The 23,020-nt window shown below is 34.2% G+C and overlaps 2 protein-coding genes across 2 annotated transcripts; one reads left to right on the top strand and one right to left on the bottom strand.

Annotated features, from left to right (window-relative positions):
• Positions 1-1,802: 1,802 nt before the first annotated feature.
• LOC123546882 (monomeric sarcosine oxidase-like) lies at positions 1,803-8,910 on the bottom strand. The gene is made up of 9 exons (XM_045333511.2): positions 8,528-8,910; positions 6,761-6,830; positions 6,503-6,559; positions 5,896-6,027; positions 5,187-5,400; positions 4,750-4,916; positions 3,976-4,162; positions 3,290-3,423; positions 1,803-2,785 (listed from the first exon to the last, which is right to left on the bottom strand). Exons 1-9 carry the CDS (start codon positions 8,616-8,618, stop codon positions 2,608-2,610), a joined length of 1,230 nt encoding a protein of 409 aa, XP_045189446.1. The 5' UTR covers positions 8,619-8,910; the 3' UTR covers positions 1,803-2,607.
• Positions 8,911-11,309: 2,399 nt separating this feature from the next.
• Positions 11,310-17,403, top strand: LOC123546873 (betaine--homocysteine S-methyltransferase 1-like). The gene is made up of 7 exons (XM_053524560.1): positions 11,310-11,437; positions 13,343-13,533; positions 14,434-14,628; positions 15,115-15,226; positions 15,536-15,714; positions 16,260-16,341; positions 16,686-17,403. The coding sequence occupies exons 1-7, from the start codon at positions 11,425-11,427 to the stop codon at positions 16,967-16,969; spliced, it is 1,056 nt and encodes a 351-aa protein (XP_053380535.1). The 5' UTR covers positions 11,310-11,424; the 3' UTR covers positions 16,970-17,403.
• The last annotated feature ends 5,617 nt before the right edge of the window (positions 17,404-23,020 follow it).

Genomic DNA, 23,020 nt, shown 5'->3' with positions numbered 1-23,020 from the left:
CATGCTCAGATTGAACGTTACACGAAAAAAAGGTATTTTCACTCCTGATGGACGGATTTATTCTGTACGTAACAGTAAACACACAAAACCAAAGTTTAATGCCAAGGAAGTAGTTCAGTCAGATGTATTTGACTTCAAACTATTGTCTGATGATACTGTTTCGAATAGAAGCATAGCATCCGATGGCTCGCCGGTTAAGTTAAATACAGTTTTCAGTACCGAAAGGATGAATAAAATTGTGTATATTATAAATATGAGTTAGACTCTAAATGGAAAAGTTTTGACATCACTGCCTCTAGAAGAAGAAGAAGAAGAAGAAGAAGAAGTGTTGTAAAACCTATATTAAGTTACCGACTGTCTTAATACAAGTCCTTCCTTCCAATTTCCGAGCAGAAATACAAAGATCATATAAATTTGTGTGACACAAATATCATCCCACCAGAGTATCATGGATTTTATAGGACTTTGCCTTATGGTAATGTTGTCTCGAGGCTTCCAGAACCAAATGAATCTAATATTTCTGATGGAGAATCATAATAAGCATAGACCTCTTAGCATAGTAAATAACAATTCGTGATAACAGTCTTATATAGTCTAAGAGTTCTAACAGTTGAAAATAAAAAACCGTGTTTTAGAGACTGATCTAAATCTGATGTAAGGTCAAGGTGTGTTTTCTAGCAATATGTGTTTTCTTCATTTTTTCGAAAATTAAAAGGTAATTTTCACTTTTCAAGCATTAGAAACCTATCTATACATTGTATATTTGTTCTAGCGGTTCATTAAATGCACCCGCTTTATGCTTTTAAGAAAATCTAACAGCTGTTACATAAAATGGATTGTCTTCTTTGTAGGTAGTTTTTTTTCGTGTTTTCTTAAAATAACATTTTTTCACTTTCGACCTTTTTTCTGAGGCGTTATGGACTCATTTTTACATCAGTTCATTCCAACTTCTATATTGTTTTATCAACAATCTAAGTGCAGTCTGATACTACCAAAAATAAATACCAACCGGGTATTCATGTCAACAGTAAGGAGTCGCATTTCTTTCTGGGCTCCTTTCAAATAATAAACCATCAGAAACGTCATTTTGCCAAAGAAATTAATATACAAATTCAGGCCCAGTCAGATACATTCATAATAAATAAATGCCCAAAAAGTAGCTGCAGGTTCAACTTCTTAACACAAAGTTCCATTGAAAAAGAAAAATTTAAACGTTATTGGGTTCGGCTGAAACAGGCGATTCAAAACTGCAGATTGAGATTTTACATTAGTCAACATTGGAGAAAGATGACAACAGCAGCAACCAACAACCCGCTATCGAGAAAACAAGAGATTTACTTTGGCGGCCGACACGCCTGGTCGGGACTGCATTCTTATTCCGTCTCAAAATGGCCATCCGGGGTCTTCTACACTACAGCAGTTCTTGTGTATCCTATCCTCGGTGAAAAATTCAATTCGAGTACACATCTTACCCCCACAATTTGAAGTGGCGGTCCTCTAACAAGGTTTTATGTAACCGTGTTTATTTTCTTTGTGTTTCTGTCTAGTAAATCTTTTCATTTTTGATCGCTGTCGATGTAATTTATCCCTATTGTTATTTCATATTTTAGTAATTGTAAATAATAAAAGGATAAAGAAAAAACACCTATTTCTATAAGAGTTATAGGCAGTTCCCATGTAAACATCTCGCTTGTAAGATATGTACATAATGCTTGTTTGTAATTATCATTACTCAGTGTTCTTTAAATATTCTAATTTTTCATATCGCAGGTCTGTTTATGAATATATTAGATAACAAAGCAGTACTTCCACATTTATTTTTGTAGATTGAAAACAAGTGCTTAAAATCTACATGCATGATTCTAAATCATAACATAACAATTGATATAAATACATATTTGTCTAAATGCAACAAAAAGAAGGCCGAGGGTTGAGGGCCGTACCCCTACCTCAGAAAAAATGTGACCTATACTTATAAAAGATGTACCCAGCTATTTTGAGCAAAGGAATAATAATTTAGTTTCTGCCTCGGCTTCATTGCGCGTTCATATTTATTATGCTTGGGTACTCAAGTAGATCCAAACATGCAACAGAGGCCACAGTTTCATATCTGTAGTTCAAAAATGTACAGGGACCACCTCCCTGCTTCCTTGTCAATCTTTGCCCTCCCGCGAATCCAATTCAAATTTAAAATCAGACTGTACCACAGCAATAGCTTTTAAGGGGAAAATATGTTAAACATTTCAGAAATGTTTACGAACTGAAAAATGAAAGAAACACGCAACGTCAAATACCATATAATACGCCTTACATATTATATTTTATGGGTTTATACAGACACAACAAATATTTGTGGGTTTAATGGTTTAGGTACTACCTATAGTAGATATAAAGCACTTACGAAAAATGTAAGTAGATTGAATATTATCACTTATGATGAAGTGAGTAAAGATAATACTATACATAGGCATACATCTTAATCCATACTATATGTAAATAACATATCAATATCTACGTAGATTGATAACACGATATCATCTTCTTGACATCCCTTTGTCAAAAGTCTGTTTTGTTTTTATCACCGGTTATTCGTGTTAAATTGAACAATTAAAGTTTCGATTTTGATGTATCTTTGCCTCCTGATAAACTGCCACCCTCAAATATCGTAGTCTTGTAGTCCGGGTTTGTCAACGCCTCTCTGTCCATTGTGAATGGTGCGATATCGTATTGTGTTCGTCCATCTATTGCCATCTCGCTGAGTATTTTACCAAGCAGGGCAGACCATCTGCAACAAAAAAAAATACTGTTGGTAGTAAGAGGTGCAAACCATACAACCGGGAAGCCTTTCTTAAAAGCTTTCGGTACTCTGAATCATCGAACTGTCATCTTATGAATGTTCTTGTTTCTATGCAACACAGATCACATGACAGTAACTGACGAGAAGTCAATATATAAATTTTGGATATGAGCAGCTTCCAGCAACAAGACTATGCATCAGCAGATGAGGAAATACGTTCATTTGTCTGGAACTTTTCTTTTTAAATAATTAAATGAAATATTTCTGAATGATATCATCATTCGGAATGGGAGGAAAAAAATATTGCACGCACTGTTACTTACCCACAAGGTATAATTATGTGTTAAATGGAAAACAGAAGGTTGATGTATGTCTTTTGATACTTTTGTACATTAGACCTTAATGTTTAGTGTTAAACATAACATTTTCCTCTCTCTACGTTTGTAGAATAAAATGTTTTGCAATGTAAATAACTTGTAAGTTAAACTTTACTTGAATGCGTGTCCAGCTCCGTTACATATTACGACGTTGTCGTAACCGGTTCTGTGGCATGTATCTATCACAAAGTTTCGATCCGGTGTCATTGTATATAAACAAGTCTTGCTGTACAGAACTGGGCCAACAGACTGCAAAAGTATTTTTTTAATTTAAATTCACTGACTTTCAAAGGTAATCATATAAATAATAAAGCTTGATATTTGGGTGGGCCGGTGGTCTAATGGTATCACGCTTGACTGCGAATCCCGGTCCAGGAACTGGAAATTTCTGAGATGCTCTTTAGTGTCTCCCACCTGACTAAGAGGCCTGTACTGGTTCTTCCCAGGAAAGACGGCTTCTCGTGTATCGGTGCTATACACCGGGCACGTTAAAAAACCAGACTGTCTATTCGCAAAGAGTTAGGCTATGTTAGCCGGACAGACCTGTATCTCTCTGTTCTCTCTGTCTGTCCCCCTGGTCAGATCGATCTGTGTTTGTACTAGTAGAGGATGGATTTCGCGCCCTGTATGGCTGCGTTTGCTATATGTAAAGGTTCTTTGAACGTGTTTATCATGAAAAGGGCGCTAAATAAATCTTGTATAATACTACTAATAATATTTAACTTATTTTTTAATTTGTCGAAAATATTCTAGTATGTGAAATTGCGACTTTTTAATTACATTTTGCTGCTAGATTTTTACCGTTGGCAATATCTCCTTAAGGAAGTCGATACATTTCTTCTCTCTTACGGGGTCCGGAATAAAACCTCTAGTTTCCGGTGTGACAACTGGACCGCCGGCATCAATCCCAATCTTAAATCCCGTGTTACCATGAAGGGGGAGCGCATACATGTCGTGATCCTTAGAATGGTATATGAATATGGGGAATCTATAAACAAAAAACACAAGGGCTATGTTAAGGAATACGTATTTCGGTGACACATGTAGATGGACACAAAATATCTCCGAAATAAACAATTGTTTTTGAAACGCTTGTAGATAAACAAAAGACTTCTACAAACAAGTAAATAATGTTCAATTGATTTAGCAATAAAAACATAATTATATAATTCATCATATTGTGTACAATTATATGCAATTATACCATCATATACTTATATACCAAATCACTATTTTATAATAAACACGCTGAAATGTTCTTTCGTTAGAAAACAAACATCCACAAAGAAAACGAATGTTTCTTGCTTTCTCAAAGATATTAAATCAACCGTGTACGAGTAAACTGTTTTTGTGTTGTAGCAATTAGCGAAAATGGAAAAATAAAAAAAAAAAAGATAATTTTATTTGAATAACATCCTCATCAACAAGAATAACGGTGCATTTTACAAGAAAACGTAATAAATCTACGAACATTGCAGTGTTTTATCATTTTCGGATATTCAAAGTGACGATTTTCGGACAATTCTGTCGATGATTATTTTACACGCAATAAATTCATGTGGAAAGGTTCTATACTTCTCTTTAACGAAGTCCTTCATATGTGGTGTGCCAAGATAGGTCACTTGTTCTTGAGTGACGTAAACTGGAATATGAACGCCAATAGAACCAAGAACGTGATTTATCCATGCCCCTGGCGTCATAATAACCTTCTTACAAGTGAAGTTACCTTTTGTTGTGTGAACCTTTAGTAAATAGAAAATTTTACTAATAATCAACAAAAAGAAAGTTTACTCAGCTTTATCGAATTTCAAATATTTAAATTTATGTTCTCACGTTAAGTATTATAAACATTTTGTACCTTTTAATGCAAGAATATTAATACCTGCGAAAAGATAAAAACAAGCACAGGATTAAATGGAATTCAGTCATTTTCCTAGTACTAACTTTATACACATGTACTCATATATCCCAGACTATGGATTTATGATGAAGGACATAGATCTATATATTACTGTAATGTGTCCGCTATCGTTCTTTGTAAGTCTTAGGACTGGGCAGTGGTCAATAACGGATGCTCCGTTTCCCCTGGCCAGTTGGATATGTACAGCATTCGCCATTGCTGCATCAACAAGACCACCGTCCTCTTCGTACACTGCTACATGATTGTCCCCCGTGTTAAACTGGGGAAATCTTTGCTTCAGCTTACTGCCTGGCAACCACTGGTAACTGAAAAATATTTTTTCAATTACACTACATTTAAACACAAGTATACAGAATCTTGGTCAGGTTTTGTTATCAAACTGCTCTAGATATTTCAGAAACAATTGTAGACATTAATATTTCGATTTAAGAATGACATCTTTACAAAAATATATAGGGAGGATCTCTAAAATAAATGTTTTATTTATAATTATTAAAAGAATAAAACCGACGGCGTTTTGCCAGTGACCGTTCCAAGATTATTTTCGACTGCCTTCCATTATTTGTTGGTTTTTTTCTGTATAGTATGTATGTTCAGTTTTGCTTATGTTTTGTTTTATCTGTATTCATTATTATACATACTGTGTTGTAGCGTCTCGATTCGAAGGGACTACCTTTTATAACTGGATTTTTGTTCTTTGTCTTAACGTGAAGTGTAACCTAAAGTGAAAAGAACTTTCATATGTAATGCATGGCTTTGGCTATAATGTGGAATTATAATATGTTAATAGATATACTGACGGTAGGTTCTGTGAACCCATAGCATTGGCATATTTTGCAGCAACGTCGTCGGTTTCTCCTTTCTTCGCTATCAACAAACCTCCTGTCTTGTAAACAAGCTGCACTCCAGATTCTTTCTCTGCTTCTTCAAACCTAAAGGAAGAATAGACAACTTAAATACTATTGAATTTTTACATATGAGCCGTGCCATGAGAAAACCAACATAGTGGGTTTGCGACCAGCATGGATCCAGACCAGCCTGCGCATCCGCGCAGTCTGGTCAGGCTCCGTGCTGTTCGCTTTTAAAGCCTATTGGAATTGGAGAAAATGTTTTTCTTCGATTATTTAAAATTCGTTATAGCATCGTCAGAATGATTTTCTATTTGTCAACAAATATACCTGCTTTCATAGCTGCCATTACAGACGCGAGACCGGCTTCATCATTAACCAATAAATACACCTTTACTATCGCCTTTGATAAGCGAACATTTACGTGCATTAAAGTACTTTCATTACATGAACTATATTTAACTATATGAAGGAGATTGTATGTACATGTTTCTTTCTAATAACGTGTGCTTCCGAGGCACGTAAAAGTATCAGATCTCACTCAATCATTTGTACTTACGCCTTGTATGTGTCAGGAACAAGTTTTGTGTACATTTCATCATGATAAGCCGTCCGTCTGCAATATGTTATAATTAAGGTTATTCAATAAGTATATACAAAAAGGTAGTATTAGTTTAAACTGCACCTTATCAGTAATATAACCATCTGTATGATTGCATAAATTACACTGTTTACTAGATGGTCTGAATATATATTTCTGTATTTGTACATAGAGAATTCCTTTTTATATTGCAATGACTATATGCACGTTACTCACATTATTCTTGAGTTGTCTTGTGATCCTCCATTATGATGACCCAACTCAAACTGTTCTATGCCAAGAGCACCTGTAGATATTACAATATACTCAAGGATTACTATTGGTTATCTATGGTGGCATATTTCTGCTCAGCTATCACGTTGATATTGTAGACTTACCTGCAAATGTTTCTAGATATTTTTTGAGCTGCCACGAGAAGTTAGATAGCAATCACGATATTTTTTTTTTTAAGATATGCTTTCTTCGGCTATTGAGTTAAACTTTCGAAATATCAAGATAATTTCTGTAACTATCGAGATAGCTATTTCACTTATTAATTTGCAGCAGTCGGGGCGATTACACAGAAGGTATAAAAATAATATATAAAATTACTAGGAAATCTTCGACTATTGGGATAATCTTTTCAGATAACTTCGCTTTATTAACATAAATGTTTCGAAATAATGAAATAGCTACCTGTCAATCTTGTGGCAGATGTATAGATACTTTATGGTTTTAACCCTTAGCCTGCTGCAGGCGAATTTAACAGCCTTTGCAAACAGCTTGGAACCAGATCAGACGCCGAATAAATCGGCGTCTGATCAGGTTCCAAGCTGTTTGCTACTCTGACAATATTTCTTCCAATTTTGGAGCAAACTGAATGAACTTTACAATTTTAGCAGACGACATTTCCAGCAGAGGACAATTTATCTAGCATGCTAAAGGTTAATCATCAAGATGTGAACTTGTTGAGATAACAGATGGATAACCTGGCGGCCCTATAGTAACGCGTTTCGCGACTATTGCGTTATGGAAACAAACAACCGACTATCACTACTTTTAATAATTTAATATTTCTCTCCATGACGCTACACATAGCTACCACTAAGTATACAGTTAAAAGAACTTAGCTTGTTTACTCTTTGAATATAATGCGACCAAGTTTGATACAAGCAGACTCAAATGTATGTTTGCGCTTGCTGGAGAGTCCCACGACTCTTAATGCCCAATGTACCGGTTTAAAAGAAACCTGTTATCTAACGTAACAACTTGTGGACTATTTTCCGGAAAAGAATCAGAAATAATAAGAGAACAGGAGATACATACTTATATTTTCACCTTACAACTTTCTTGAGTAAAATAAAAATTCACTTTGATAAGAGAATATTCCCGATAAACACTTACTCTAAACCACTAGAACGTCGCCATCCTATCTAATTGTAAGGTAACTAATGTATATTTGAGCATAAACACTTTTTACAAAAACAAAAATTCTTAGTCAGTTGGGTGTTATTATATAGAATTCCTGGATCCAAAGCAGAGAACGTTGCAAATTTCGTTTATTTGCATGTTCTACAAATAGTCCGGCGAAGGAGGTTGATTTTAAAGTTTCTATTGCGGATGTGTTGCTTTACTTTAATCTATAACCTACACTTAAAAAAGGTTAGGAAATGAAAGTACAACAAATATCATGTGGCAAAATATGTTGTTGTTGTTTTCTTTTTAATCAATAGTGAATGCTTTTCTCTCGTGTAATCTTTAGATTCTGATTTCTTTTTTAATTAGACTGGACAAGATATGTAGAAGATATTTACATGACGCTGATGATTCCTGCAGAAAAAGGGATGAAATACTTTTATTGTGCTGTAATGACGCACTTGTGTTATGTAAGGTATTATTGTTTAGCAATAATTTCTATGATAAAAGTATAGCTAACAGTTTATAATAAAAGCCTTCAAAAAGTCAATTCTTTATTTGTGAATATAAAAACTGACAATATATTACCTGCACCAACCCTTTTCGACAGCCAGTACAGTGCTGCGCTACCGATGCCGCCGCAACCGACAACAATATAATCAAACGAAGTCCTTTCCATTATTTCAACGTATAGTGTCCGTGTTCACACTATGGCGTATCTAGCAACTAATGGTAATCAGTTTTACTTTAAACCAATTGTCCCTGCGCCCGTAATCTCGATAAATAAGTATGCACTCAATTACAGTTAATAAAATACTGGTTCTAACTCAAAAGCTTTAATTAACTGCCTGTGTAAAAGTTAAAATTAAAGTTATTAACTATATTTCAAGGCTGTCTATCTTGACCGAAATACCCAAATCTTAGATTTATTTTAAAGCGATTCTTTAATAACATTAAAAGACAGTGGATGTTTTTCTAAAAAAGAACACTGAAAAATTTAAAGTGTAAATAGAAGCGAAATGATTTTTCACTGCGCCTGTGGATGACTAGCTTTAATTTATTTATGGTGTGCTCTTCTTTCTCTAATCTGTAGAAACTGGAATAAACCGAAATAGACTACCCACTGTCGGTCTTCCTCCCGCTGCCTTGTTTGATCTGGTTTATTATCAGAATTGAAAGAGACAAACAACTTTGTGTACGACGTTATCTGTACAAAACGTATGAAATTAGGTTAAGGCCGTATCTAAAACCAAATAATAAATAACAAGATTTAATCTGTTTTTATTTTTAACACTAACTTGTTTATATCATGTAAAAAGGGGCTGTCAAGTTGTAGATCCTTAATTATTAATAACATTTGGCATAATGTCTAAAGAACCAGAACTGTGCGCTCTTACCTTTTTATGAAAAAACTCTCGGCCGTGCGAAAATAAAACAAAATCTAAAATTAGTTTAATCTACATAATTTATGCATTGTCCAGCATTGTTTTAGAAAAAAAAGTTTCCCTTAACCATTTGAAGAAAATACATATAAGTTTAAATACTGATAATCATTTGTATTCAAGGGCATGAAATTTTGTTGTTTTGGCCAAAACTCTAATTTCGCGGGGACTTAAATACTAGGATTTTGACATTTTTGATATTCAGTGAATGAGATCTTTTACTGCTTAGCTGGGATTGAATTTCACAAATTGACATAACCACGAAATTCACGAACAATTTTCATATTGACGATGAATGACTTTGTAGTAAAATGTTGACTACACTGTGTCACAATATCTCATAACAGTCTCCATGTTTCGCATGCACGTTATAGCTTTTTTCAGTTACTTCTGTCCAGTTTACAGTATGGGCCCAGTTGTTCGAAACTTTAACAGGCGATTAAGCTAACTGTTGATTAACTTTAGAGTTATTTTTCGGCATTTCAGAAGACTTTGAAAAACAAATGTATGAGGTAAGAATTTTGAAGACTGGAAAATCTTTACAATATAATCAAAATATCATACAAGTGTATCCCACCAAGTCTAGTATTTTGAATCAAAATCTAACCGGAGGTAAGTTTTAACAGCTGGTTAAAGTTTCAAGCAATCGGACCCTGGTCTTTTTTTCATATGTACGGGTACAGTTCTAAACCATTTAAGAACTAGGAAGAAAATGGAAAGTTATTTACAATGTACTGTTTTTATTGTTTCTAAGAGTATTGCTTTTCATCCTACATTTCGGCACTATTTCCTACATTTGTTTTTAGTCAGACTATATCAGATGTCCTAATTATCACAATGGAATTGATAGAAAATTTGTAATTCCATAGTAAATTTTTAACTATTGCTTCCGTTCTGACATGAGCACATTCAAAGTCTAGAATAAACCACTCAATGTTATGCGGCGTTTTTTGTTTTGTTTTATTACTTCTGTCAGTTGCAATGGGGACTTGAACCTTGGACCAAATATAACACTCGACAATTTCTGTTTGTAAGCATTTCGATAGACAATTCAGTATATTCCACGGATGTGAATATCATACAACGGGCATGTGACTTTCTGAAAAAAAGTGAGAATGCCGAAATTACATACAGGATTGTTCCTGTATTCCGCAATGAAGTCTTTCTGAAAGCCTTGTAAAATAGATATGCGTGTGTCGTCATGTTTAAGTTTGATAATCAATTTGTAAAAAAATCAGTGCCGGTTTCCTAAGAGCAGATGAGAATCTAGTTTTTAATTTTCATGTCTACACAATGCAACGCAATTTGACCGACATTGTTGTCGTCTGCAAAAACAGTCATGTTCATGTCACGTTGTCTGAAATATTGCTCCTTATAGATAAAATTTCCCAAAATATTTACAGATAAAGTATGTTGATAATAACCTGGTAAATCATCCAATTTAGACCAGTTCAGAGCGGGCCTTGTTTAAACCTATTTTGAACGTATAACCTTTGGAAACTAGTAAATGGACCACAAAATACCGTACAACCTTTTCACCTTGTCCATTACATGAACTGGGAAAATCCATATCTTTTTACAATATAGCGACATATGTTAAATAATTATATTATATATTCTTCGCTACGCGCTGCTAATAACATTTCGTGTTACAATGACATATTGTAGCGTTTCAAAGAGACGCAGGATGAAATATCAGACCCAAGTATGTTAAAGTAGGAACCAAGGCGTATTAAGTAAAAGGGACTACCTAAATGTAATCGTGCTTTACAACTTTTTCAACATAACAGACGCCAGACAACGCAAGACTGTAAAAAGTAAACCTGTTGTATCAAACAGTGCTTTGTTTAAATTGACCGGTCTTGTGGTTCCAGGCATCACTTAAAGAAAGTGTTACTGTAAAATTAAAATCACTTACGTAGAAAAGAATTAAACCGGTTCTGTCTTGAAACATGAAAATATTCAGTATAAAACGGGCTGTATTTACCCATTCACTTTAAACCTTGGGATCAATAGCACAGAACTTGACAACATATCTTGAAAATGACAAAGAAAGGTAATCATTTGTTTATGTTTATAACGTTTTAAAGGGAGAAACACAATTTAAAGCCGGACGAAATTTGGTCATTTATTATCAAGAGATTATGGTATAGAAATGTAGCTATTATAGATACATTTTTATGTCGTCAACGGGACTGTATTATTTTATCGTTGTGTTATTTAATGCAGAAAAAATTAATAATATACAATTATTGAATATTTAGCCATTGGATATGATGTGATATTCACCGGAAGAGGGCGATAGCCGAGGTCAATATTGCCCGCTTCCGGTGAATATCACATCACATCCAATGGCTCGAGATTCAATAACTGTTATTATATGGGTTAAGGTTTGTGAACAAGAAACAAATAATGTTGCAACGTAGTAAATATATTCCGTGGTCATGTTTAATCGGGGGAACCCAATTAATCATTAAACATGAAATATATTTTGAAAGATGATGAGCGGTTTCGGCCAATAAAATTAGGCTACTTTTAGAACATATAATAACATAGGTTATGGGGGAGTATGCATGTTTTTGTAATAGTGTATGGTGTTGAAACATCTTTACCAACCCAAGTTCTGATGTTTCAAATAACTTAAGGAAAATGATCAGCGTATATCACAGTTTGAAATACTTCTGACTGTATATTAAACGTTTATATCAATGTTAATAATGAGATGATTGTTGTTATCGTATTATAAATAGCCCGGAGGCTGGGAAAGTAGTGTTTACGACAGAATTTTCAAAACTTATTTCAAATTGTGATTTACACACAAAAAAAAACAGCTTCAAAGACATTTCCTAGAAAATTCAAGAATCAATCTTAAGTATTTACAAAGATATAAACTGTTAAAACAGTACTTGCCGTGATTAAGACAAACGTGTTAACACCATTGACGTTATTTACAAATTATATAAAACAATTTCTCTGGCTTCCAAGAAAAACTTTTATATGGCATGGAAATATTTTGCGTAGATTTAATGTATTCTTAAAATGATGGTGAAGAAAGGCCGATATACACTACTAATTACATGAAACATTTTCATACTCATACCATTCCGAAAGTGAGGGTTGTTAGTGAATTAATGCTGCCACGGTCACAAAATTCACATTTTTTAAAAATCTTTTTCACAAGTCATTTAAACAATATGTTTCTGATAATGAAAAGTACTTTACTTTTAATATTAATATTTTCAAAGTCTTATAGCATATTAATTACTTTTATAATTGTCAACCGGTGGTAAAATGAACTTCACTCGTGTTAAATAGTGTACTGATATATATTAAGTGAAATAAATTTTATTGCATTATAAAATTTCTTCACTCGTGTTGAAAATCCATATTGGTACATGTTTGAAAATCTAATTACTATTTGAGCCGCGCCATCTGGTCAGGATCCACGCTGTTCGCTTTCAAAGCCTATTGCAATTAGAGAAACCGTTAGCGAACAGCATGGGTATTGACCAGATTTCGCGGATGCGCAGGTTGGTCTGGATCCATGCTGGTTGCAAAACCACTATGTTGGTTTTCTCATGGCGTGGCTCATTTAATCTTTTGGCCAAATAAGCATGTCAATATCCATATCAATTTCAAATTCCCACGCAGTTTTAAACAAAAGAGAAACAGTTAAAATGCCTTTTGTTTTCTATAAGGCATTAAAAATATTAGTGTTAGTTTTGTTTTGGATTAATTAAAACTTTCGCTTTCGATAAAACCTGTGTTTATTTTGTTGTTGTTGTTGTTGTTGTTTTACTTCTTTTCTTTTTAGGGAGTAGGGCTTTGATCAGGTCAACTTCAGGAAAACTCACATAATAATACAAAAATACCCTTGCTTTCTTATATAGATTTTTATTTATTTAATCGGCAATAAATAATTGTTCCCTTTTAACACAACGGTTAACGTATCAATTTACAGGGCTTCTAGAAAGACTGCAGAATGGAGGGTCTGTTATTGTGGCGGAGGGTTTTCTCTTTGAAATTGAGAGGAGAGGATACATGTCAGCGGGACCTTTTGTTCCTGTTGTCAGCGTGGAACACCCGGAAGTTCTGCGGCAATTATATGAAGAATTTGTTCATGCCGGAAGTGACGTAGTTCTGGCATTTACGGTAGGTTGTAATGCACTTAAAAGCTTTCCATTATTTAACTTCTACACTATTTACATGTTATACATGTATATAAAATTACATTTGAGCCGTGCCATGGGAAAAACAACATAGTGGCTTTGCGACCAGCATGGATCCAGACCAGCCTGCGCATCCGCGCAGTCTGGTCAGGTTCCATGCTGTTCGCTTTTAAAGCCTATTGGAATTGGAGAAACTGTTAGCGAACAGCATGGATCCTGACCAGACTGCGCGGATGCGCAGGCTGGTCTGGATCCATGCTGGTCTCAAACCCACTATGTTGGTTTTCTCATGGCGCGGCTCATTTGAATTATGTAACATTGTTTTTGCACATATTCGAAACACGACTGTTCGTAGTTGCCAAACGGTTACGGCCGCTGATTTTGTATCATTTCCCTCGACGCTGAAAGTTTGAGACCTTGCTTGTTTTTTGTATAAATGACTTCTTGACATGAGAAAAACATCCAGCTGCCCACATATGATATAATGATGTCCTATAGCCCCCCCCCCCCCCCCCCCCCCCTCCTCCACTTAACTAAATTACTAAAAGCTAGAGGGTAACCATATGACCAATATTGATATATATTTGTGTCGGTGTGACAACAAACAAACAAATTAAACATATGAGCAACATTTTTTTAAATATCTTGTAATAAAACAATAAAAGAATTTAAGTATAAAAGAGGAGACAGAATCTGGGTAATAAAACTTTTTTCCGAACAATTCAACAAATATTTTAGTTGTAAAATATAAGTTTCTGTATAAGTAAGTAAGTAAATAAGTAATTATTTTATTATAATGGCATGCGTTTAATAAGTCAGAAGAGTCAAAATATAACAAGATAATGCAACTTAAAGCTATTCTAAAACTTTTTTTTTATTTAAGTATTACGCGCATCGAGAGAAATTGCGGGTAGTGGGAAGAGAAGACGACCTAGAGGCCATCAACAAAGCCGCTCTGAGGATGGCTAGAGAAGTAGCAGACGAACATGGTTGTCTTATGGCGGGAAACATTTGCAACTCAGCTGTGTACGTTACAGGAGATGAGGAATCACACAAAATTACGGAAGCTATGTTTAAGGTATGAACAATAAAGATGTGGATGTGTTTTTATAGCTTATTTGTCATATTTAAAAAAAAATCATAACTCTTATCATGCTTGACACGATAATTTTGTCTTTGCTACCAGAACATAGTATAAACTGCACTTTCGCCATTCAGTCAGTATCTTTTTGATATGCACCCCTTTTAACAGTTAATGGCATTGTCCAAACTGAAAGAGGACAAGCTCATTACAGAAATTTAGTAGGGTAAGGGTTGAGATCGTCGTCCTTGTTTTGACAACATCTCTGAAAAAGAGAAAAATGCCTTCTGTATTTTCTTTTCATTTGAATCAAAGTATCTTATCAAACTGAAGTCTTTTGAGCAACGACGCATGAGCAATACCAGTAGTAAGCTTAAACGAATTCCAGTTTTTACTACATTGTTTACTCGATCGGCATAGCACTGTACTTGTGGTTTCGGATCGTATGTAAACATCACTAATAAAACATATTCAAATACACAGGAGCAGATAGAAATCGCAGTAGAAATGGGGGCGGATTTCATTCTCGGGGAGACGTATATGGACACAGGAGAAGCGATGTTAGCCCTGGAATGTATAAAAAAATATGGCAAAGGTATGTTTCTATTTCGATTGTCAGCTATCAATCAGTTGTCCTTGCACACTTGATACTGTAACTGTCAGAACATCTTTTCAGTAACATTTTTTTTAAAAAAAGGTATTTTTTGCTGAGAACTGTCCTAGCTTCCACTAACTATAATGTCACAAAATGTGCATAATGCAAGGTACTTACTAAAATCAAAAGTAAACTACTAAGTAATGACTTTCAAACTAAGCTTGTAGTTACTATACATAGCTAATAACTTATTATTGTGTTTCCGCTGGATCCAAACCATTTCGTGCTTATTTATTTATTACAAACTAGGGGTACCGGCTGTGATAACACTCTCTGCATCTGCAAAGGACACTCTCGTTGATGGTGTTGGAGTAGTTGAAGCCTGTAAGAATCTTGAGGAAGCTGGTGCTGCTGTTGTTGGCCTTAATTGCTTTGCGGGACCAGACACGATGCTTCCGATTTTGAAAAAAATCAAGGAAGTGTGCAAGGTTAGACGCTTAGTCGTTTAATGTGTATATATAACTCAGATTATTTATACATCAAAATGCTAACACTTCGTCGTTTAGTATGTATATATAACTCAGATTATTTATACATCAAAATGCTAACACTTAGTCGTTTAGTGTGTTTATATAACTTAGCTTATTTATACATCAAAATGCTAACTCACTGTTAGGATCTAAACTACCGACTTGCAAGTTTAACTTTTCTCCTAAGACAAAGCTTGTGCCTAATTTGAATATTACTGAAACTGTTATTACATTTGAAAAGTTATGCTTTGAGTCGATGGTACACACACGTAGCTTAACATAGACAATTTTGAACAATTTGAATTATATAGAAATTATGACATGCAACAATGTAATTTCGTCCTCTTTTGTGCAAAACTTTTTTTAATGTTTAGATAGTACAGTGTACGGAAGTGACGTGCGTTTACATGTATACGTGTAATTGCACTATTTTTGGTACAAATTCATGAATCGCAATTACACATCATGCACTCGTGTATTATAACATATTATATTTATTTTAGGGACCAATTGCAGCACTTCCGGTTCCTTACAACACAACTCCTAAAGAACCAGTATTTACTGCATTGACTGTTCCAGGAACTAGTAAGTGTTATCAAAATATTGTTTCAGTTTAACGTCGATAATTATTTAATTATGTTGACACCGTGTGCAATATATTTACGCGTGACATAATGCACATAACCTTATTTAACACTATAGTAACTATATTAACAAAACATGATATATTATTAATATTTAGATTTTAATCAAATTGTTCAGTTTCAGTTTTGTGATTGCATATGTCATGTTTTGTTATTTTCCTATATATCTGCGATATGTCACATGTTTAATTGTAAAGCGACTTTGAACGTATATTCCATATGAAAAGGGCGCTCAACAAATCTGGTATAATAATAATAATAATAATATATTATCTATAATACTAGAAAGACGTGCTTTTCCACTGGACCTCTGTGCTTGCCAGTGTAGCCGGACAAAAGTGGAGGAATTTGCCAAAGAGTGTAAAGAAATGGGAATACAATACGTGGGCCTCTGTTGTGGCAACTCCGCAAACTTGACCCGAATCATAGCCGAAGTATACGGTCGTACACCACCAGCCAGTAAATATGCTCCAGATATGAAGAAACACTACATTTTTGGTGACAAATCCAAGTTTAGGAAAGAATTCACGGAGGACCTTAGGGCAAATAAGGGCGGGGATTTTGATTGACGATAACAAATTGTATATTTGGTTTAAGCAAGAACTGATAGAGGAGCCGACAGAGAATAAGGCCGCTTTTTTAACTGATGATGACAAATAAACTGTATTCGCTTTTTTTTTATTGCACTTTCAATGTTTCTGCTTGATTCTGCACAAGTTGACATAAGAAACTTTTACCCACGTTATAAACGTTTATAATATTAATTCAATCAACAATATTTGCGTTAAGAAGAGACTTTCGTTCATGAATTTATTTAGTAAACTGTATATACTATATTTCCGATAACATAATTTTATAAAGAATATTATGTTGTAAATAATTGTGAATTATGACCTGTCTACAACGCTACTTTTCTAAAGTTTTCATTTATATTAAATTTGAAATGTAGAAATTGTGCGTAAATACAGGGACGTATACATTTCTAAATAAATGGTCATTTGTTTGTCCTTTTACTTAGTTTTCTTTCTGTTATGTATTGTTTGAGTAATTACAGCTTTCTACGGATCACCCATCCCTCCCGTCTGTTGCTTAGAGAGGCTAAATTCTTTGTCATGTGTGATAACAATCCCAGAATTTTCCCGGAATTTTCGAAAGCAAGTGGTTCTACCTACCTGCCATCACACGCCTGAAATAATGCCAAAAACTGTATCTGTCTTGGGGCTGTAATTACGCGTTTGGCTTGAACAAATGAAAGAAGCACTGATGGATCTGCTGATGGCCTGGTAATATGTGGAGGCAATTTAACTAAGAAAATACCTTAAATTAAGCTGATTTTCTACAATAGCCATGTGTGGTGGAGTCGCATAGTAGAGAATTTTGCAAACATATCAGTATTATAACAGAAAGACTTTTGATAAGTGTAGAAGACACAGTCAATGAAATAAATGAAATGGAACAGTCGCAGATTATAGTTAATTTTCTTTAGGAACATTTACTTCAAAAAGAGAGTCTTTAATGCCGAATGTTTGTGGTGGCTGGCTTCACCTCACTTTCTTTTTATGATTGTTGGTTCAATTCCCTGCTCTGAAGAATTTCATGTTTCAGTTGCAGAAACTGCATTATTGACACGGAGAGTCAATGTCTTTTACTCAGGGCCGTTTCAGTGCCTTGACAAATGTCTGCAAGGGACACACAAGACCTTTCTCCACTACAAACCTGAAAAGTCACTATCTGACCTAAAAATATTCAAAGACTTTAAACCGAACACGCAAAGAAGTACAAATATAACAGATCGCTCATGTTTGAAGATGCGATTTTAAGGTAGTGGACCAGTAATGACAATCTAACCTAAAAAATTACTACGACTTTAAACCGAACGAGAAAGAGCTACACATAGAATACATCGCTCATGTTTGAAGTGTGTACAAGAAGAATGCGATTTTAAGGTAGTGGACCCGTAATGACAATCGGTATTTTCCGTTCGATTACGAAATCTCTGTATGCGACCTCGTTATGAAAAATAATTATCTATTCTTACCGAATAATGCCGAAATCGCATACGAGGAATATGTAATTACACGTAATTAGACGAGTTTCAATACCAGTCCAGTACCTTAAAGACGAAATGTAATAAGTTTTCTTCTGACATTATCTATTATGCCCCTACTCTTTTACGGTTTGGATGGGGGAGGGTGTGTGGTATCGGTTTTCCTTTGCCTGTCTGTCCATTCTTCCGACAAACCTGCCGAATAGGTAGCGTACGGAGAACTGCATATGGGATAAAACGGTTCTATGACAAGGCTACCACTACTTAATATGCGATATATCTTATTTTCCCTATTTTCCTTCCTATTTGGAGGTTCCACTATCGAGCAAATTAAAACAATTGTCTGGGAATATACTGTAATGAAGGAGACTTCAGCAATCATTTTATATACTCTCTATAGATCCACTTTCTGTGACTGGCGGACGGACGAACTGTGTAGCCATAAGACTCCTAAGTACCAGTAGAGGAATATTTATTATTGAACAGAGCTCTTGAAATTCAGCGTGCTAGCAGTTTACGCTCATCTTCGTCTAAGTTCGCCTCAACATGTAGTAATGACGACATTGACCTTTATTTATCCGGCCTGTTTTTTTGTCTTTTTTTTTTCAATAAACTATTTGTACAGATCAAAGTTCATATCAATATATTTATCCAATCTAAAGTTTTGGGCAGCATTTGTGTTATTTCCTATTTCTAGTAGCGGTCTTTTTTCATCAACGGTGAACTTGACTTTGAACCCAGTGTACAACTGATTGATATTTGTTACATTTCATGTCTCTGGATCATACACATTTAGAGCAGAACAAGCTACTAATCCAAGGGTAACAACAAATCGGTTACAGGCTGAAATCATAAACATGTCAACATGTGCACAACCTCACATGTTCAACTTCATTTTTATAGTTTTATTGCGATAAGTCAAATACTTCTGAAGATATGGGCGACACAACCTTTTGGCAGAAAGTCAGACAGACGGCCTAGAAAATGCAAATCAATACCTTCCTCTATCCCGATTAGTGAGATAGAGGCCCGGTAATATGCACTACACTTATAACATTATTATGTTCTGTCGATATGAAAGTGTCCTATCTGTTCGTACTCCGCTTGATCTGAATTCGGAGATTCTAATTCGCAAAAGGTAATGAAAGACAAATCTGAACATTTAGATTTTGGATGTTAAATTAAGCAGGCCCTGTCTAAATATGCAGTCGGATAATACACTCTCCTGTGTCGACCTTGTTATTCATTCTGTATATTGATATCTTGTAAAAGACACAGGTTTAAGACATCAAAATCATTGAAAAGAAATTAAACAAACACTGTTTTCTGATAAGCCACGGTCCAAAACAGTAGTTTAGTTAACACAACTTGAATAAGTATGCTCAAAAAGCATTTCTTGTTGTTTTTATGAATACCACATTGACTCAGTTATAAAATATTTCTTAGGTTATCAATACTAAGCATTTTTTCTTACACTTTAAACAATGTATGAATATGGACCATGATCTTAAAATTAATTAGATAAAACAAATCTTTTGCACAGCAATTAAAAAAAACCTACAGGAGGAAGGGGTATTTGTCATATTTGTTACCTTAGGAATCATATGTTTTATTCAAGAACCTGCATATTCTAGAAATAACGAAATCTGAGTCAGGTTTCATTTTGAAAACTATAAGTGATGAGGACTTTCAATGTTGAAATACTCAAAATCAAAACTGCTAGACATATTTTGTGTGGAGTGGGCATATTTGCGAAAGACCAAGGCAGGAACTTTGATTCAAGACGATAGACAGTTTCCAAAATCATAAAAAGCAAACAGCAGATGGGGCGTTTATATGTTAATTAAGGTAAACTAGTATTGTAAATATATTGTTTAAAGGTAATTAAATGCAAATTATCAACTTCAAGTAGAAACCACCTTTAATTGGTATCTTAGATTACTAAATTCCTGCATTTACTGTTCTATCGATGATTGTTCTTGGGCATTGTTCAAGCCATTCAAACAGAACCAAATGTTGGTGTTTATTTTTTGTTGTTAATTTTGATATATCTAATGCATATACTCTCGTAGGAATAACATACCACATGTGCTATAATTGTTCTATTTTGTTACAGATGTTTGCATTTGCAAGGATCGTGCAGATCCAGTGTTAGACCAACAAGAAAGCTACGACAGATCCAAATGAAAATTTCCTGTAAAAATGAACCAGAAACAATTACAACTGTTGTCATAATCAAGTGGGAACGTTTCAGTGATGTGAATTTTCCGTATATACCCTTCTGGTTCTACATTGTTATTCAGTGGATATTTAATGTAAATACATGTGGTTATGGAAACTGTTACTTTTGTTGCATGGTTTTTTAATTTTCACGTGTACAATGTATTAATTATTCTAAGTTTCGTATTTCTGTCATATCACTTCTTTTTATTGATATCCAGTAACTTGAGGCGTTTTTACAATATTATTTTAGACGTAGTTATTATATCTCCCGGTCATATGATTTTATGAGACGTTTAATAATATGCTAATCTTTTTTAAAACCCTTAAATAGCTGGTGTATGTGTATAGTTTGGCGTGGCACCTATAAAAATGCTCTTTGCCGCTGTATTCATGAGTCACGCAACATCAAGCTGTATAAATGAAATGAATGAACTAGCACGCAGAAAAGTGCTATTCAAATATTCCACTAAACCACCGTGCCCGAATTGTCAAATGAAGTAGGGATGATTTCATTTCAGTTGAACACAATAACACACATGCACCAAGCCCCACCACAATTCGACAACTCTTAATTTAAAATTTCAAATAGAATAAACAGTTCCATAATGTGTATGTTTACTTTATACTTCAAGATTTTTAAAGGTGTATTTATATCATTGAAAACATTTTTAAAGGTGTATCATGGCGAAACAGAATGTTTTTCATACTTAATTATATTTAAAGCTACAAATTAAGTTAATATGTTAGACAACTATAATATGAATGAAGATCTAGATAAATATAATGTTCCTAAGCTATCACCAGAACAGTCTTCAGCATTAGAAGGTTTATTGTCATATGAAGAAGTCTCTAACACTTTGAAAAACATGAAAAATGATACAAGTCCAGGCCCCGATGTTTTTACAACAAATTTCTTTAAAGTGTTTTGGAAGAAGTTGGGTGTATTTGTAGCGAGAGCTTTAAATTATGCTTTACACACCAGCAGTTTTTCAGTTACACAAAAACAAGGTATAATAACATGTATTCCGAAAGAAAATAAACCAAAACAGTTTCTGAAAAATTGGAGACCAATTACATTGTTAAACATTGTTTATAAACTGGCTTCAGGTAGTATTGCTAACAGAATAAAATGTACGTTGGATAATCTAGTTGCTAGAGATCAAACTGGCTTTGTTAAAGGACGTTATATTGGCGAAAATACCAGACTTATGTATGATGTAATGAAGTACACTGAAGATAATAATATCCCAGGTCTAGTTATGTTAATCGACTTCGAAAAAGCCTTAGATACTTTGTCATTCAATTTCATACAGAAAACTTTTTCCTTTTTTAATTTTGGTCCAATGATTAGAAAATGGATCACAATGTTCTTAAATAATACACAATTATCAGTACAGTTAAATGGATTTTTATCAATTTTTTTAGCTGCGGCCGTGGTTGCCGACAGGGTGACCCGATCTCGTCTTATATTTTTATTCTCTGTGCTGAGATACTGGCAATAAAAATTAGAAATTGTTCAAATATTAAAGGTATAGTTATTGATGGAACAGAATATAAGATTACTCAATTTGCAGATGACACCTCATTATTATTAGATGGTTCGGATAAATCTTTGAACTCAGCACTTGACTTATTGCATGATTTTTCCCTTCACTCAGGATTAAAAGTTAATTTTGATAAGACTAATGTTATTTGGATAGGCTCTCTTAAATATAGCACAAGGTCAATAAAAACAAAATGGAAACTTTTGTGGGGTACAACTAAGTTTAAACTAATGGGAATTATATTTGATGTTGATTTAAACAAAATAGTAGATCTTTATTTTCAAGATAAAATCAGTAAAACTGTAGAAAGTATATCATATTGGAAGAGAAGAAAACTAACTCCAATTGGTAAAATTATAGTTGTTAAATCATTGTTACTTCCCTTGTTTACACATTGTCTGATCAAGTGATCAAGTCTTACATGAAATTAATAATATTTTTTATGATTTTGTATGGGAAGGTAGAGTAAAAATCAAGAAAACAGTTATCATTAAGGTTTAGGAGTATATCACCAAAACACAGAAATATTTTATAAACGAACAACATCGTTACCAATATTTTACATGACCATTGTAATGTTCTGCCGTACTGTCCCGTACATTAAATATTCTGAAAAAGTTGTCTCCCTTTGAAAATGAATGCCATTTGTAAAGAAATAAAAATATGAAAACTGTGTTCCACTCAGTTATGTGAAATTTCAACACTCGCACGCTATTGCAAATGCATCAAAACAAAAATGTGTAACAATTCTTTGAAAATGGTGAGTTTTTAAAGGCCTTAGACTGTCCGGAAGTGGGGCCCCTTTA

The sequence above is a fragment of the Mercenaria mercenaria genome, chromosome 15 (assembly GCF_021730395.1).
Source record: "Mercenaria mercenaria strain notata chromosome 15, MADL_Memer_1, whole genome shotgun sequence".
NCBI classification, from domain to species: Eukaryota; Metazoa; Mollusca; class Bivalvia; order Venerida; family Veneridae; genus Mercenaria; species Mercenaria mercenaria.
This window is presented reverse-complemented; position numbering and strand designations above follow the sequence as displayed.